This window comes from Corythoichthys intestinalis, chromosome 13 (assembly GCF_030265065.1).
Source record: "Corythoichthys intestinalis isolate RoL2023-P3 chromosome 13, ASM3026506v1, whole genome shotgun sequence".
Classification (NCBI taxonomy): Eukaryota; Metazoa; Chordata; class Actinopteri; order Syngnathiformes; family Syngnathidae; genus Corythoichthys; species Corythoichthys intestinalis.
In genome coordinates, this window is record NC_080407.1 from 39,694,597 (window position 1) to 39,713,248 (window position 18,652).

The window sequence follows — 18,652 nt, forward strand, 5'->3', positions numbered from 1 at the left end:
TAGTTCGTAGCACGTTAGCTCCGCTCGTAGCATTCTATTGCTAATGTAGCGCCTAGAGCGTGATAATATATGTACAAGTTGCACTGTATTGGATCGCTAAGGGTACATCCCGAAATTAATCCCATTCAATGTTCAGATTTGAGATCGCTGTCCATTGTGATGGTAGTTTTCTGATTCATTTAGCTACCTAGTGCTTAGCTTGCAGCTATAGCAGCCCTCTTGCTTGTGGGAATTGCCATTTATTATTGATGGTTAATTGCTTGTCCAATGTGGACATCTAGTGGTCATTTTTTGGATAACGCCTAGTTCGGTTTAGGCTGGAATTCATTCAATTCATTTTATTGTGAATTGTACATGTTATTTCACTATAATATGTTTATTGATGTTTTTCTTTATTTCTTTTTGATACACAAACCACACACTTTCAAATTAATGTCCAAATGCATTTAAACGGCTCAAAGGAATGAAAAAACTGTAATTTAATTTCATCAAACCAACTGAAGTTGCTGCATCTTCTCTGACCGGAGGATTAGGTCAATTATATTCAGCCGGCAATGTTTTCACCGACCCCCAAATCCTCACACACATCGAACAAGCATTCACCAAAACAAGCTGTTTTTCCAACCTCGTTTGTTATCCGCGCGCTTCCTCTCACTCCTCCAGACACATTCTCGCAGTCGGACATCCGGGCATTAATGACGTCACCAGCCACAACAAAGCGTCGCCATATTGATATGGGGGCAAAAACACGAGTCACAAGCAGTTGCTCTGTTGTGTATTGTAGTACAAACGCGTTGAACTTTTGTCTTATTTGCGGTCTTTTTTTTCCCGTCGGAATGACTAAAAGTTGCCGTGTTGCGGGTTGTAACACAAGGAAGAGTTTGGAACCGCATTTGAAATTCTTCATTCTTCCTCGTGAGAAAAAAAAGACAAGCAAATGGATGAAAGCAATTAATCGAGGAACAGTAAAAGAAGACTGTTCCGTGGACCATTCTCGCTAGTGGGAACCTAAATCCAGGCACAATTACATTTGCAGCCGACTGCTGCTCTGATCGGTCAATCGGTATATTATTGGCCTGGTGGGAATTGGTTATTTTGCATAAATACAGTAATGCTTGGAGGCGAATTACCGGTTACGGCAGAAATAATCACTCCGTATATACTACCAGTTTTCTTAGTTCCACACAGTACATATTCCACGTAATTGATGAAGGTCAACTTACTGGGTGACTTTATGAGGTAGTTGTAGATGTTTCCGAACTCCACTACAGGCAATTCCTTTGGATTGTTTATCCAGCTATCAGCTGCGACTTTGTACGGGCAGATTTGCAGGCCAATACACGCTTATTTTAAGTTGCATCGCCTCCTCGCGTCTGTCGGCAGTGACTCGTGATAATAATAAGTCATGTTTAAGACGTCTTTATGAAAAAAAGACTCAAAACACAGTTGAAATATATGAATTTCAGACGTTTGTCTACGGATGTTTACCTGTGCGTGCACCCATCTCAAAACGGCGACACTTTGCTATGCGAGATGACGTCATCGTGACATTAAGCCGACCGCGAGAATAAGTAGATAGATGAATGAAAAAAAACAAATAAACCCCCAAAAATTAATGCAGCCTCAATGTGACACAAGCCAGTGTCCTACTTGTGCCAGTCCCAAGCCCGGAGAAATACAGAGGGTAAAAAAAAGCCTGCATTGGGGTGCCCCCTCAAGATTTCTTAGTGCCCACTCTGGTGGGTAATCCTAGATCCGGGCCTGGCTCAAGGTGTCCTCCTGTTAACCCTTGTGTGCTGATTTGTTTTTGCGACGCATAGGAAAAAAACGTCCCATTTTGGGACGTTGCTTTGAAGTGTAATATCAATGTCATTTATGAATATTATTTTGCTTGCCATCACTCAAAATGTTCAGTGGCATCAGAGCCATACATATATAGTTTTTATTTATTTATTTATTGTTGATGCCCTCTATGGACAATAAAAGCAATATTGTTCTAAGAGCAAAATTAACTGTCATCTGCATATATATATATATATATATATATATATATATATATATATATATATATATTACACACACACAAAAACATTTAAACTGGAATATTCAATATGGACAAGTTAGAGCCTTTAATATGTCATTAAATCATAACAAATTTACACAAGACATAAATCATGACGTTTCTTTCAAATACTTTCACTACTGACCACCATATGTGACCAAGATATTATAATTTCAAAATCGTTTTTGGCAGTCCACATCTGATGTTATTGTTTACATTTTTTGTTTACATTTGTTGTTACCTCCCAACCAGGGGGTTGGGGGAGGCTGTATGTTATTGATTAGGATTTGATTTGAAGAACTGAAGAGGTCTGTTAATAATCAGATAATTAGTGTGCATGTTAATGAACTCATTTAATCAGTTATTTGCATTTGTAATTTCATTTGCAGAAAACTGTAATGTGCAAAAAGTATATTCTGTAATTAATATTTAATGTACATTCATTGCATTTTCATCAGCATTATCAACAGCAAAGATTCCAGCTCTGCCCGTAATGTCATGTTCTCTGATAAGAGTCTCTGGGCTTCACTGTCTACTTGGGCTTGAGTCACTTGGACGATGGAGCTGGTGGATGCTTCAGCGCCATCAGTATCAGCTAGACCCTCAGGAGACGCTGGTTGTACAATGTCCTCGGCGGTGGGTGTGCTTGCAGCTGTCCTGGAGGTGAAGAAGAGCACTGGCTGCATCGTTTCTCATCTTTGTTTCCTGCCTTTTTGCTGTTCTCTGAAATCTGTTTAGACACAAAACCACATAGGCTGTTCATGTTAATGACACCAATGTTAAACATCAAATCTTCATAGCTGAGAAAAAACAAGTGACATTATTACTGTCAGATGAAAACTGACAGTGATGTGTCTATTGTTGTCCTTGATATATATATATATATATATATATATATATATAGATATATTAGGGCTGTCAAACGATTAAAAATTTTAATCGAGTTAATTACAGCTTAAAAATTAATTAATCGTAATTAATCGCAATTAATCGCAATTCAAACCATCTATATAATATGCCATATTTTTCTGTAAATTATTGTTGGAATGGAAAGATAAGACGCAAGATGGATATATATATATATTCAGCATGCGGTACTTAAGGACTGTATTTGTTTATTATAACAATAAATCAACAAGATGGCATTAACATTATTAACATTCTGTTAAAGTGATCCATGGATAGAAAGACTTGTAGTTCTTTATGAAAAATGTTAGTACAAGTTATAGAAATTGTATATTAAAACCCCTCTTAATGTTTTCGTTTTAATAAAATTTGTAAAATTTTCAATAAAAAAATAAACTTGTAGCCCGCCATTGTTGATGGCAATAATTACTTACACTATAAAATCAGTCGCACCCAAGCGCCAGCAGAGGGCAGCAAAACTCCGCAAAACACAATTAACAAGTGGGCCTTTCACTCCTCTGTCATTTAAATCTGTCTGAGCTGGGCCAAATGCGTTAATTGCGTCAATTTTTTTCAACGGGATTCATTTAATTTTTAAATGAATTAATGAATTAATAATTTTGACAGCCCTAATATATATATATATATACACTGTAAAATATTAAAAGTTGACTTTACTAAAAAAAATATATGCAAACTTGCTGCCTTAAAAAAATTAATTTATGTTGACTTAGATGAATTAGATTTGATTAACTTAATTATTGTGAGTTGGCAGTACTCAAATTAACTTTAAAAAATTGGATTATAGTCACTTGTTTATATTGAGTTGGCAGTACTCAAACTAACTTAAATAACTGGATTACAGTAACTTGTTTATTTTGAGTGTACAGTACTCCCATCATATTCAGGTCAACTTAATTTTCTTGACCTAAAAGAATTCCACAATAGAAATTACATCTGCACATACTAATTTCATTAAAAACACATTATCTAACAGTAATGACCCCCAAAACACAATAAATGGAGAACACTCATTGGATTAATTCAGTGGAATTAAAATTTACTTTAAAATGCTCAAAAGTGCATTTAATGGGAGACACTGGCTCCTGGCAGGCTGAACGGTGTTTGGTTAATGCTCAGTATCAATGAACAATCAGTGGATTAATTGTAAACCTTTGGCAAACATTTTGCACCTCATACAAAGTATAAGTACCTAAAATAACCTTTTGCTACAGAAATTACTGAATAATACCTGAACTGCATCAATGTCCACTCCTATCCTGTAATTTCCAAAGACTAACAGGCGAGATCCTATTATCATAATTTCAGGACATTAACTCAGCATTGAAGACATGGCGTCAAACTAGTTTCCCATTACAACATGAGCTTGAGCTCTGGTAAAGCTAACAGTTCTGATTTCTCCAACAATATTAGTGATCAAAACTGGAACTACAATCAACATTGTGCCATGGTTTAAACTGCGCAGCAGTGATAAAATAAACATAAAAATACAGAACTCTTTTTAAAACACACAACTCAGTTCAAATTCAACTTTCACTTTAACAACTGATACAGTAAACAAGATACTTTGTTTTTTTCACATCACTAAAAGAGTAAATGCAAAACGTGTACTGGAGTTATACACCTGAGAAACCTAAAATCTTACCAAGAAAATGTGTCTTATTTTTATTCAAATTCTAATTTCATATTAAGCTTTTTCCTCAAAAAAAAAAAAAAAAAAAAAAAAGTAATTTCTATTCAAAAATATGTCATGAGTATATATATATATATATATTTTTTTTTTCAATCAAAGAAAAAGTCATGTCAATCAAAAAAATTTGTTTGAATGCAAAAATAAATTTGTAAGTCAAAAAATATGTTTGAAAACTATTTTTCTTTGATTGAAATTTTTTTTTTTAAAATTTAATTCTTTTTTTTTTATTGAAACAACTTTTTTGATTGATGTAATTCTGCGTTTGGACCACATTTTGGCTAGGACATTTGTGTCTTTATTATTCAATCCAAAAATAAGTTGCTTCAAACAAAAAATGTATATTTTCAAAAGAAAATCACTTCAATAAATAAATATATAAATAAAACAATTGTAGAAAAAAAGGTTTGAATGTGAAAAAATATTTGAGACTCAGAAATTTACACTTTATTTTTCATTGAAACTGTTTTCTTTGATCGAAGCAATCCTTTTTGTTTTTGAGCCATATTATGGGTAGGACATTTGTGTCCAAATCATTCAATCCCAATAAAAGTTGCTTCAATCAAAAAACTATTTTTAATCAAAGAAAAAAAAAACTTTTGCAAAAATATTTTTTTGAAAAAATTTATTTTTTTTTAATTGACGTGTCACTTTTTTTTTTGAAAAGCAAAAAGTTTTAAACTTTTTTTTTTTTTTTTAAGGTGGAAAAAGTTTTGAAGGCACTTTTTTTTTTTTTGAAGTGGAAAAAGTTTTGAAGGCACTTTTTTTCGGTTGAATCATTTAGACACGAAGATCCAACTTCAACGCTACTTCTGACATGTTTGAGTGGCAGGTGATTACGCCAATGGCATAAAAGCAGGAAGCAAAAATAATGGCCACCAGGGCTCCATCGAGCCATCGAACTCTGCTCGAGTCCAAGCCGAAAATAGGGCACCGGTACGGGGATGTGACATCGGCATCTCACCGGTGTGCCGGCGATGGTACGGTGCCCTGTTGCGGCACACTGGCGGACCCCGATATCACCACCCCGGCGCGGAGGCCGGCTGTTGAGTAGACGGCCCGCGACTGACACGACACTCATTCAAAGCTGAAGCGACGGGGCTCCCGGCGCGGGCTACTGGGCAGGCTAGTGTCGGGCCACTCGTCGGCCACTCCCATACCGGCGGTTGGACCCCGATTGCCAACCGTCACGTCAGGGCAGTGGGTGAAGTTCCCCTCTTGAATCACATTAAGCAGCAGCGCACCATACCATCGCGGGCACTCCGGTGAGATGCCGATGTCACCCCCCCGTACCGGTGCCCTATTTTCGGCTTGGACTCGAGCAGAGTCCGATGGCTCGATGGAGCCCTGGTGGCCATTAGTCATTCTTTTATGCCATTGGTGTAGTCACCTGCCACTCAAACATGTTGGAAGTAGCGTTGAAGTCGTATCTTTGTGTCAAAATGATTCAATCGAAAAAAAGTGCCTTCAAAACTTTTTCCACTTCAAAAAGAAAAAAAGAAATGCGTTCAAAACTTTTTCCACTTTAAAAAAAAAAGTTTTAAACTTTTTCCTTTAAAAAAAAGTGACACGTCAATAAAAAATATATATATTTAAAAATATATATATTTTCAAAAAAATATATTTTTGCAAAAGGTTCTTTTTGTTTGATTAAAAATAAGTTTTTTTTGATTAAAGCAACTTTTATTGGGATTGAATGATTTAGACACAAATGTCCTACCCACACTATGGCTCAAACACATTTCACATTTCTTTGCTTTTGTGTGCAGTGAAGGTCGAATAAATACTGGTCTGAAAGTTAGTCTTGATATGGGCAAGTAACCATTTGCCTCAGCTTAAGATGTCCTCGCAAATGGGTAAAGAAGTCTGCTTCTGAGCAGGGCTCCACAAAGTTGCACAACTGACGGTCGAATGCAGTTTCTCCACTTTTGCCTGCATCTTTTTGAGAGTGCCATGTCGATAGGTGTACTTTGAGTGCATTAAAAGATTTAAATGTGCAGAGGCAGTCCTTATGAAGACATGAGAGTAGGGATGTCCGAGTGTGGTATCCATGTTTTAAGCGGTAATGCTTAAGCAAGTAGGCTCTTTTCAGCAGAAAATGTGCAGTACTTGCAAGTCCACTGCATTAGAGAATACTGCTTTGGTTGACCTGAAAAGACACGATAATTTCAGCATTGAGAACTTGTTAGAAAAAAGAAAAAGTTACATTTTTTCTTAACAGTCACAAATTAAAATGTCCAATTATTTTTAATCGCAAATCAAAATCTGCAATAAATTATTTTAATATTCACAAACTAAAATGTTGAGTTATTTTTAAATTAACGTAATTGATTATTTTTGAACATTCAAATTGAGATGTACAATTAATTTCTTAATCCATCTGTAAAAACATTAATGCATGTTTGTTATCCCAACCCATGAAACAAATACAAATATTAAATGATTCATTGATCAGTGTATGAAACATACCTGTAATTGCTGAGACTGAGGTATGTGTGGACTTTTGACCATTTGCTTCAGCCTGATTGGGGGATGGTGAAAAAGAACACAAAATTAAGGCAACAATTTCAAAATATAGGCACATAAATGACCAACCTTAAACACACCAGGTTGTTATAGCGTCGAGTGTGATCTCTGCACTCTTTCTATCTGTATTCCTATATTAGGTTAGACCAAAGTTAAAGTGGTGAAATAACAGGGAGAAATGTGATCTAGTCCTCTGATTTTTGCGATTAATGCATTTTAAAACAATTTCAAATTATCAGTGCAGTTTGATCAAACATGGAGGGGGAGCACTGCACATGAAGAAAAGCAAATGGAAGGGCAGATGACAAACACTCTTAAGCAGGGGTCCCCAAACCTTTTCCTGTGAAGGCCACATGACTTTTCCCTTCTCTGATGAGGGGCCGGGTCAGTTTGTAACAGAAAAAGTGTGACGATTGCAGCAGTGCCTAAATGTAAAAAATTATTGTTTTTCAGAAAGCCATAATTAAATAACCCTTTCTGAATTCTTCTTGGAACAAAATAAAATAAAAATAATTATAATATAATATAATATATAATAATGAATAATAATAACACAATTAATTAAATAGATAATAACCAAATAACCCTGTCTGGGTTCTTCACAGAAAAAAGCCAGGAAATAATAACACTATTGGGGGGGGGGGGGGGGGGGGTTCAGGGGGCCGGACCAATTGTGGAGGCGGGCCGTATCCGGCCGGCCCGCGGGCCGTAATTTTGGGACCCCTGCTCCAACGCAAGAACCGATTACGTTGGCGCACATAAAGTCTGACTGTGCATTTAGCTCTTACCTGAGCCGAAATAGACAGGCTCAAGCTGACTTAATTCTAGCACTAACTAAATCACTTTATTGACATTTCTAACATTTTTACGTGAGAAAGTAGCCGTTTAGATCCACAATGTGCAAATTCGGCGCTACTCAAGCTAGCCGTAGTGATTAAGGACCTTCCTGTTAGTTTCACAAAATAAAACACCCGCTAACGATAGAATTAGTGTTTTTATTTTTAAAACAGGAAGCGAACCTCCCCTCGGTCTAGCTAACTTAAAACCGCTCGGTAACTGTTTTAAATCGGTTTTAAAAACCTCTCCCATCGCCTAAAAACGTTATGAGCCCCGTCTGTCAAGAATTCAAAACGCCGGCATAAAATGGGAGTCTACCATAAACTGTAGTCTACATTTGTTTCTGAAAATGATGAGGTTACTGTCACGGTCATATAGCATGCTTGCTAGCGGTGATATTTGATGTAATTGACACTTCTCCTCCCTGGCAGCACACAGGCTACTACACTACAACAAGACAAATCGACGGTTTACAAAAGAGTAAAATATGTACTTACCAAATCAGTGTGCTGAGGACAAGTAAACCCACAATGGCGAAAATAACTGAGAAAGGTGTTAGAAAGAGCGCGAAAGTGGGCAGGGCAGATCTGCGCATGTCTGATAGAACGCCCAAAGGACACTGGGTACAAGAAATTATTTTTTCTAATTTGACTTAACTGGGATATATCAAGTTAAGCAAGTTCTCCAACCCCAAATTACTACTTACTTGTTTAAAAGTAGTGTTCACAACAGGTTGATGAAAATTGAGTTTAGTTCACTTATCACATTTAATTAATTTGAATGTTAGCATTTACAGTGTATATATATATATATATATATATACACAGTACTATGCAAATGTTTTAGGCGGGTGTCCTGTCTAAAACCTTTGCACGTCCACTCACGTCCTCTACGTAATGACGCATGACAAGCACGTACACGTGTCAGCTTGCTTTTTTTTTTTTTTTGCTTACTTGTCATTGTCCGACGTACGGAGACCCTGGCCTAAAAAGTATGCTTGTCGATCGAAATTAAACACGCCGAGTTTTGGCTGAAAGAAAACTTATTCTCCGTCAATTATTCCGACGAATGCAACGTTAAGCGCCACAGAGCGGTGCTGAACAGAGTGAATGATTCCTGTAAAGAACTACACCTCCCATGATCCTTATAGGACAAATGATAAAACTACGATCCCACTGTTGATTTTTCCCCTATGTCATGTCAAAATATATATTAAATTGTATAACAGAAATATTTTTATTTTGAAAGGGAAGTTGTAATTTGAGCTGTTTTTGTTTTGTTATTGAAATTTACTTTGTGATTGGGCGGGAGACTGTCTTTCCCATCATGCAATGCTGGTCGGAAAATAAAAAGGCTGGCCAAGGCACCTCTCGGCCAAGGTGGAGCAGTTTTTTCTTTGTGCACGTATTGTTTTTCCTCTATTTCAGTCACTTAACTAAATCGAAGTCTCGACGACGTGTCCAGCATTAGCCACATTACGGACTCAAACATCAGTCTTCAAGTCTGGGCGCTCGTTGAAATTTTGTCGTCTACTTTATCCTAGTCGAGCTGGCCAACCGCTAACAAAACTCTGCAAGGCACGTCGTCAAGCGTTCAGAAATCAAGTGGGGAATATGTTCGTGAGAACTATGCCGGCTGCAGAAAAGTTCCAGGAGGAACTTTGTGGAGTAAAAGAGGAGCCTCCACGCCACGAAGACTCGACTATGTGCAAAATGATGCACGCAAAGGTTCTTCGCAGACTCGAAGGTTGGTTCACTCTCGATGATACGTCTACTGTACACCAGTGTTCCCTAAGCTTTTTGACTGCGCTACGGACCAGTGTGATGTGGGCCTTATTTTCCTGGTGTGGCAGAAAATGACGGTAAAATAAACACCAAGGGGCTGAAAACGAACAATAAGTGCATGGAAAATGTAGCTCTCCATACGCGGAATTAACCTTTTTTTTTTTTTTTTTTTTTTTTTTTTTTTTTAACAGCGGCCTTTCCTAAAACTTGACTTGGCATGATGCCACGAGGTATAATACTCTCCATGCATTCGGTTTTGTTGCCTCGTTTGCCAGCTTTTAGGATGGAGTCTGTTGTAGGCTCCTCTTCTGGCTCTTTCCTCGTAAAAAAGCTGTCCAAAGACGTCGTCGCCCGCAGCACACAGCTAAAGTTACTGTTTACATTGCAGGGTTTATCCTAAGATTTTTGAAGCTGTGGTGCTCGTGGTGGGCTGCATCGGAGGTGTTGAAAAATATTTCCATTTATTCATAATAATCACACCTGAAAATGTTACTTTTCTAACTTATTCACAGGCCCTTTTGTCTTCTTACCGCCATTTGTAATTTGATCAGGGTGGGGGTTGTACATTCCAAGCAACAGCCCCTCCCCAAGGAGAAGGGAGAAAAAGGGGTTTTGGCGCGGAGAAGGGAAGTTTTTTTGTGCCCCAGCGCTGGTGTTTGTCTTGTCTGCGTCTAAATGTAAATCTTTGTTCTTTTTATTCCTGAATTCTGTGTCATCATCTCCTGTTCCTTATAAGAATAAAACAACCTGTAACATGGATTAGTCGACTATTTTCCTTCAGAGGTGATCAGCTCCACCAAGTCGTGCCGTGGCAAAATTGTTTCATTTCAAGACAAATGGGATTTTTTTTTTTTTTTATGAACAATATTATTTTTTTTCCAATAAGAACCTTAAAAAAAGATCTATTTGCAAAGTTTCATTCTGCCTGGGAACACTTGATTTTCCTAGATTAAAAAAAAAAAAAAAAACAACAACAATTTGACGTCTCTTTCATTAGGGAAATCGGCAATAGGTGGTCTATTTATAGTCAAAGTCAAAATATGAAGGATTTCCTTATTTGTAAAACGGATTCGAAAACACAAGATACCTTCAATATTGTTGATTTTTAACGGAGGCAGCAACGTGCTACATAGCCTAAAGGACGTAGCTGCTCATTCAGGGAAATTAGTAGTGATGGAGAAATCGAAGCTTTCTGAAGCAGTGAATCAATATCAAGCAATGCGTCGAAATGGTTCAGTGTTATGAAGCATTTGCCATGAATCGGTGTGGTGAGTCATGACAATGCTTCACCACTGCTTTCTGTATCACTGAAGCAAATGTGTTGAAATGGTTCAGTGCTACGAGGCATTTGACACAGTTCAGTTTGATGACATCTGCTGGACAAAAATATATTGAACTTTCATATAACCAAGTGTCATCTGAGCAACTAAATATGTGGGTCGTATGGTGGTGACATAATTTGCCTAGTGTGCAAGCAGTTGTGGGTTTGACCCCTAGCATGAAATTTATTTTTTATTCTTCCCCAGCTTAATTTAATAATAATAATAATAATAGCAAAAACAAAGAAAAAGCTGTTTTGTTACCTTTAAATGGAAAACGGAAATGCTTGTGGAATAGGGAACTCTTGATGGTAGGTTTATAGAATGCTAGTGACACTGGGATGGGGATTTGGGTGTTTCACACATTTTTATTTAAAAACAAACTCATCTCAGCAGCATTTGGTTTCAGCCGGTTCCTCTTTTTGCTAATGACCTCTCCAGCTTTCGAGAAATACAAATATACAAACTGGCAGATAGACAAACAAACACAAAAATTGACGGACAGACAGACAAAAATAAACACAAAAACTGACTAACTGACAGACACAAAAAGTAACTTGTGTGTGTGTGTGTGTGGGGTGCGTGTGTTTGTGTGCGTATTATATAAATCAGTGTACAGTATGTCAATGAATGCCTATACTACACTGTAAAAATTAACCTATAGAATTTACCCAATAAAGTTGAGGTAAAAAATTTGCATCTAATTTTTTGGGTAGATTTAATTCCATATACTGAGTATAAAGTAATTGAAATAAAAAGCTATGAAATACTTGAAGAAATTGGGTAAAATTTACCTAATGTGTATGTATATATTCAACACATACCTACTCAATAAAATTGGGTGAAATTTACCCAACATTTATGTATATATTCAACACATACCTACTTAATAAAATTGGGTAAAATTACCTAATATTTATGTGTATATTCAACAGATACTTACTCAATGAAATTGGGTAAAAATTATCTCCATTGCTAGTAGGTAATACCTGATAATTACTAATAGTTAATATTTTACAATTATAATATTACTATATAAATTAATATCCGTTAATAACCATTAATTATACACATAACAATATTTACATCCCCAAAAAACTTTCAGATGGTTATCATCAACATTTTTTTATCATAAAATCAGAGTAACGTGCGATTTCTTGTATAAAAATATGCATTCCTGGTGCATTTATACAACAAATGACTGAACCATCTTGTTAACATGCAGCAATGATAAAAAAAAATACAGAATAACGCAGCATTTCAAAAGAAATAAACCCGTTTGATAACTCAATAAGGCTAAACTCTCACTTCAGCTCTACACAAGTGACTGACAAAATATGCAGTCCAGGTGCATTTATACAACAAATGACTGAACCACCATGTTTACATGCAGCAATGATCAACCAAATGATAAAAAAAAAATACAGAATAATGCAACATTTCAAAGAAATAAACCCGTTTGATAACGCAATAAGCTTACAGCTTAAAATAGTTTCTCAATAATTGACAAATGCACACAAGCAAACTGAACCAAGTTGTTCCTGTGCATGTACAGTATCGAACATCTGGATAAAGATAGAACAGATAGATGAACACCAACACTGTTTAGTGTCTGTGCTTGCTCTCACTGTCTGATATAGGATGAGAAAAAAAAAACAAATGGAGAGGGGAAAAGGTAGATAAGTTTCCCCTCCTTAGGGGACAATAAACTTGAACTAGACTTTGAACTTGAGGAAGGTCATCCTCTTGGAACTGGAAATGTATGTCTGTCTATTGCATTAGCTTATTTTTGAGACTGTGTACCTTCTTCAGCAGGTTTGCTCCATCAAGTTCCAAAAAAAGCTTTTGAAAAGTTTGAAACGTGTTCTTCAGCCACTTTGGATATTCGAGGTTGAGGGCATATTATCAGTCCCATCAGCAGAACACATGCTTTTGTTCGGCTTCCACATCCTTCCATCACTTGGTTCCCCTCAATCACAATAGACACATGTGACGGATCCTCCTCAGCCATGTTACTGTGCATCACGATCACCTTAATGGTTTTATCTGTGAAGTCCTCACATTCCTAAATGTTACAGGAAGAAACAAAAAGCGTACACATTTATGTATTTCATTTATTATTGAATAACTGTTCAAGTTGTGGTGAAAATTTAAAGGTGTCCTATTTTGAGGAGACGAGAGGAGAGGATCCCTTGAGTTAGTCAATCATGTCTTATCAATATGACATACCTGGCAGTCATGGAAAAGATCTTCTCGTCTTTTACCGAGGTAATCAATTAGGCAGCAGACAACTGCATCCCTCTTCTTCTCAATGATCTGTGTCTGTAGGGAGATACAATTTAGTGAAAAGACAGTTAGTGTAACTCAGAGATTTACATAAGATCGAATTCCTATCTGACCCAGGTTTGCTGCTGCTGCCTTTTTTAAAGAACTCCATGAATAGAAAGACATGTAGTTCTTTAAAGTTAAATGTTAATACAACTTATAACAATTTGATATTAAAAGCCCTCTTAATGTTTTCGTTTCAATAATATTTGTAAAATTTTAACAAGTAGGTTGCCATTGTTGTTGACGTCGCTAGGCGGTGACATCATATGGACACATTGCTAAGTCAAAGAATCTGAAAGCGAAAGAATAATTCATGTTTGTGAAAAACAAACTTTTTTGTGAATACCTGCTTACTGTATTATTGTTTTCTTTTTTTCCCTGAAGTGAAATATTTGGAATTTTACACCCCTTAGCATATGTGTTTATTTTCTTTTTTTTTTTTTTTTTTGTTTTTTTTTGTTTGTGTTGTGGCTTCTTGTTGTCAAAATTATTATTTTTTAAAAGTAGCCAGGCATTCAGATTCGAAGTGCGGACAACGCCGTTTATTGTCATAAGCTTCGACAACTCTTTCACAACAAAAATAAGTATCATATCGTGAAAATACTATAAAACTAATACCCATACCTCTCAAAAAATGTCACCAAGAAGAAAGGTGCTTCATTCTGTATTACTGAGGCCCTATTCTTACAGTTAACACAACAATGCAAAGAGAACCTGCATTCCCAATCAAAATAGGTGCCCGAAATACACATAAAACTTACTCAGACTTCGGTCAAACTACATTTAAACATTTTAACAACTCGTTCAGCGCAATATTTAGTCACAATATACAAACTATGATGCTGGAAGCCATAATCAGGAGTCTTGTGAATACAACTCAAATGAACGTATACCATAATAGACCCTTGTTATGGAAAAGCGACATGGAAAATGAATGAATGAATTAAAAAAAAAAAAAAACGACATTGGATAACATTGACAGTCCAACTGAATGTAAAGGAGGGCGTTTTAACGGCCACAAAAGTTTTGCGAGCAAAATTTTATAAGGGAGCAAAATTTGACAGAACAATGGCCCTACGACGTCAACAACAATGGCAAGCTATTTTGTCTGTGTTACAAAAATAGCACCCAAAAATGAGAATGCACGTTTTAATACAGAGCGCCATATGTAAAAATAGCTTACCTTCACTTCTGCCAGTATTCTTTTCTGTATGTTCCGAACTGGAGCAAAAGGAAAACTCAGACCAGAACCAGAAGTTTCCTGTTTCGCCCGCTCAAACGTCTGACGCATGCGCAGTTTGGAGCACAGTACAAATGGCTTTGGTACAGTGGTTGAGAGGTGTCAGGCGAAATGCAAAGTCCAAACATTTGGCAACTAGAAAAAAGCTCGAATCCCAATTGCAACACGAGACGCATTTTTAAAATGAAAATGAAATAAGGAAACTAATATCTCAATAAAAACCATAATACTGTATCTAAAAAAACGTTGTAGCACAAACGATTTACATCATTTTCATAAAAAAAAAATGCGTCTGGTGTTGCAATTGGGAATTGTGCTATTTTTTTCTAGTTGAAAAGGTTTTGGACTTTGCATTTCGCCTGACACCTCTCGACCACTGTTCTAACTTCTTTGGGGTATATGTTACCCTATTTTTCCATGTGATAGTTGTTACTGTTAACGAAGAGGTAGTATGTGTAAAATTTACCCATTATTTTATAATTCCTTGGGTTACAAGGAAGATTAGGCAAATTTTATACAGTTTGGATAGATTGTATTTACCACTCTCCAAAATCGCTTTTTTCAGCGTATGTGCATTTGCAAATCAATGTGTAATCTGATCTAATTTCACTTTACTCTCCCTCGTTCTCAATATGACGTAATGCGCGCAAAAGCTCTCCTCACAACCCACAACATTTTGAGGGATATTTCCCCTTTTTATAAGCATTGTGAGTTTGACTGAACCAAATTGACTGACTCGACCCCTCGCTACCTGAGTGACACGTCCACGGTCGCGGCCGACACACGTGTGACATCACAATGCTTTGCTTCCGCGGCCAGGTGTTTTTCCACTGAATGAAGCGAGACATCAGTACAACGTATCGGAATACTTGTTGCCGCGAGCGCTCGACACTTGTCGGGCGTCTGCTTCGAGCGTGACGTCACTAGCTGTTCCACCGGATCCAGCGAGACATCGGGACGACTGATTCGTGATACTTCTGCCGCGAGCGCTCGACACTTGTCTCGAGCGTCTGCTTTGAGCGTTACATCACTAGAAATTAGCCCTACGTGACAATGCGACTTTTTAATTCTCGTTGTAATAGTACGAGAAAAAAGACGTAATACGAGAATAAAAGTCAAAAGCATCTTGTGGTTAAGAACAGTGGTCGTCAACCAACGGGCCAGGGACCGGTACCGGTCCATGGCACATATGCTACCGGGCCACACAGAAATAATAATTTATTAACGAACTCATTCTGGGCTGTGCCTCTTGACACACCATTCTGCCAGCCTACCCTATTGACTAATCCAAGTAGAGATATGTGGGCGTTGCCCTCTAGTGGTGGTCGCCATTACTGGGGTGTTTACACACCTCAACCCAGCGTCAGTCAATGTAAACAATAACGCTAGCTGGCCGCTGCTGGCGGCCCATCGCTGCAATGGCGTACGGGGTATTTCCAATCGTTTTGCTCAGACGCTCATCCAGAAGGAAAGAAAATCACAATATAGCGATAATAATAAAACTGGATAGGATGTCGTCATAGAAATCTATTGGGGCTAGAATCGATTTTCTTTTAAATATATCTATGCGCCCTTGTCGTTATTCGTATAACGTAGGCGCGTCAGATTTGTTACTGGAAATGATGAGCCCACATGCTAGCAAAGATGACTAAAAGGGGGTGGCATGGCTCAGTGATAGAGTAGTTGTCCCCCAACCCAGAGGTTGTGGGATTCTCCACCCTGATGAACTCATTTAAGTGTCCTTGAGCAAGATACTGAACCCCACATTCGTGTGTCAACAGTAGGTGGATGGCGAGATAGTGTAAAGCCAGTGCTTCTCAATTATTTTCTGTTACGCCCCCCCAAGGAAGATGTAAATGTTTCTTGCCCCCCCAAACTCTGCCTCTACTGTAAATAGTATCATTTGTTTTAATAGGGTTGTTCCGATCGTTTTTTTGCTTCCGATCCGATCCCGATCGTTTTAGTTTGAGTATCTGCCGATCCTGATATTTCCCGATCCGTTTGCTTTTTTTTTTTTTTTTTTTTTTTTTTTTTTTTTTGCTCCCGATTCAATTCCAATCATTCCCGATAATTTTTCCCAATCATATACATTTTGGCAATGCATTAAGAAAAACATGAATAAAACTCTGACGAATATATACATTCAACATACAGTACATATGTACTGTATTTGTTTATGATAATAAATCCTCAAGATGGCATTTACATTATTAACATTCTTTTTGTGAGAGGGATCCACAGATAGGACTTAAATGAGGATAAAGGTGACTTTGTATATTGTGACTAAATATTGCCATCTAGTGTATTTGTTCAGCTTTCAGCAAATGACACTGCAGCCATTTAACTTCTGCCCAAATGCATGATGGAAAGTGCAACCATGACTGTGCGTAGGGGCACCAATTGATATATCTTCTCTGCGTTGGGAAAGAACATAGGGCAGACATGTCCAAAGTCCGGCCCGGGGGCCAAATGCGGCCCGTGGTCAAATTTCATCCGGCCCTCAGCCTCTGTCATAAAATCAATAACGTCTGGCCCGCACACAGATTTAATAAATTGGTCAGCAGTACTAATATCAGCATATGAAGTAGTCTACACACTAAATGCTGCTCCTCATTTACCCACTAAAAGTCAGCAACACTCTAAGCAACCTTACCCCGTGTGACCCTTCCAATTTTCTAAAATGACGACAATCAACAAAAAAAAAAATTGACTGCGACAGCCGACGCTTCAAGGATAGGTGGAAAATGGACTATTTCTTCACTAAAATACGCAACAACTGTCTCTGCCTTATTTGCAAAGAGACAGTTGCTGCTTTTAAAGAGTTCGATGTGAGGCGATATTACCCAACAAGACACTCTGACATGTACGACAAGATTACAGGGAAGATACGCAGTGAGAAATTGAAGCTAGTTTAATTTCACACCTGCAGTATTTCGCAAGAGCCCGAGAGTTGAAAGAGAATGCCACAAAGGCTAGTAATGAGATTGTTGAAATTATGAATAAAAAAAAAAAATGATAATAAAGAAAAAGTGACGCACAGAATAGCTTGCTAAAATTTGCTTAAATATATTGTTCTACTTAAAGGACGTCAGCCAAGGTCGGCCCCCCACATTTTTACCACACCAAATCCGGCCCCCTTTGCAAAAAGTTTGGACACCCTATGTCATAGGGTGTTAATAAAATGATCAACTACTACTTTTCTTCCCCACATTGCCTCCCACGTTATTTTTAATTGCTGAGAGAGGTATTGTAAGGCTTTGGCCACATAAAAAATGGCTCCAAAGGCTGTCAAAATTCTCTCTACTCATTATACGCTGCCTTTTAGCGCTATCTATAGGTAAAACGGTGTTTTTATAGATTGGACGAGACAATGCATGAGTGGGTCGTGCAGCGCATTCGTTAATTATTTAACGTGATTAATTAAAAAATAATAATTACCGCCATTAACGCAATAAATTTGATAGCCCTACTTAAAGCCTACTCTGGATGAGTGTAAGACATTTTGTCTGTAACGTTAAATACAATTAGAAAACGATTTAAAAAAAAAAAAATTAAAAAAGGCATGTCTGATATTTTTTTGCCGATTCCGATACTTTGAAAATGACGTGATCGGACCCGATCGATCGGCATCACGATCGATCGGGACATCTTTAAATATTACTATTATAAGTACGCCTCTGCCTCACATTGTGTCCTTTTTTCTATTAGAGAAAATAACAGAGATCAACTGATAAAGTATAACTTCATCAACATTGTTTTGTTTGTAACAACAGAAAAGACTTAACGCGTATCAATTTGCCAATTAAAAAAAAAAAAAAAGTCACATCCGAACTGTAAAAATACACTCAAGGTACATTTTTGACCATTTGATACTGAAAAATAAAATCTGTAAATAATAACACATTCAAATTGATTAGAAACATTAACTCATTAGGACAA

General features: G+C 37.2%; 1 protein-coding gene and 1 long non-coding RNA gene across 2 annotated transcripts in view; one reads left to right on the plus strand and one right to left on the minus strand.

Moving 5' to 3' along the window:
* Positions 1 to 6,272: 6,272 nt before the first annotated feature.
* Positions 6,273 to 8,619, minus strand: LOC130927703 (uncharacterized). The gene is made up of 4 exons (XR_009066494.1): positions 8,540 to 8,619; positions 7,275 to 7,336; positions 7,149 to 7,200; positions 6,273 to 6,828 (listed from the first exon to the last, which is right to left on the minus strand). It is a non-coding gene; the product is annotated as an uncharacterized LOC130927703 (long non-coding RNA).
* Positions 8,620 to 9,431: 812 nt separating this feature from the next.
* Positions 9,432 to 18,652, plus strand: part of LOC130927673 (gastrula zinc finger protein XlCGF57.1-like) — a 33,802-nt gene continuing 24,581 nt past the window's right edge. Inside the window, exon 1 of the mRNA XM_057853623.1 lies at positions 9,432 to 9,788. Within this exon, the coding sequence (XP_057709606.1) occupies positions 9,656 to 9,788 (133 nt within the window). The 5' untranslated portion in view covers positions 9,432 to 9,655. The remainder of the gene's footprint in view (positions 9,789 to 18,652) is intronic.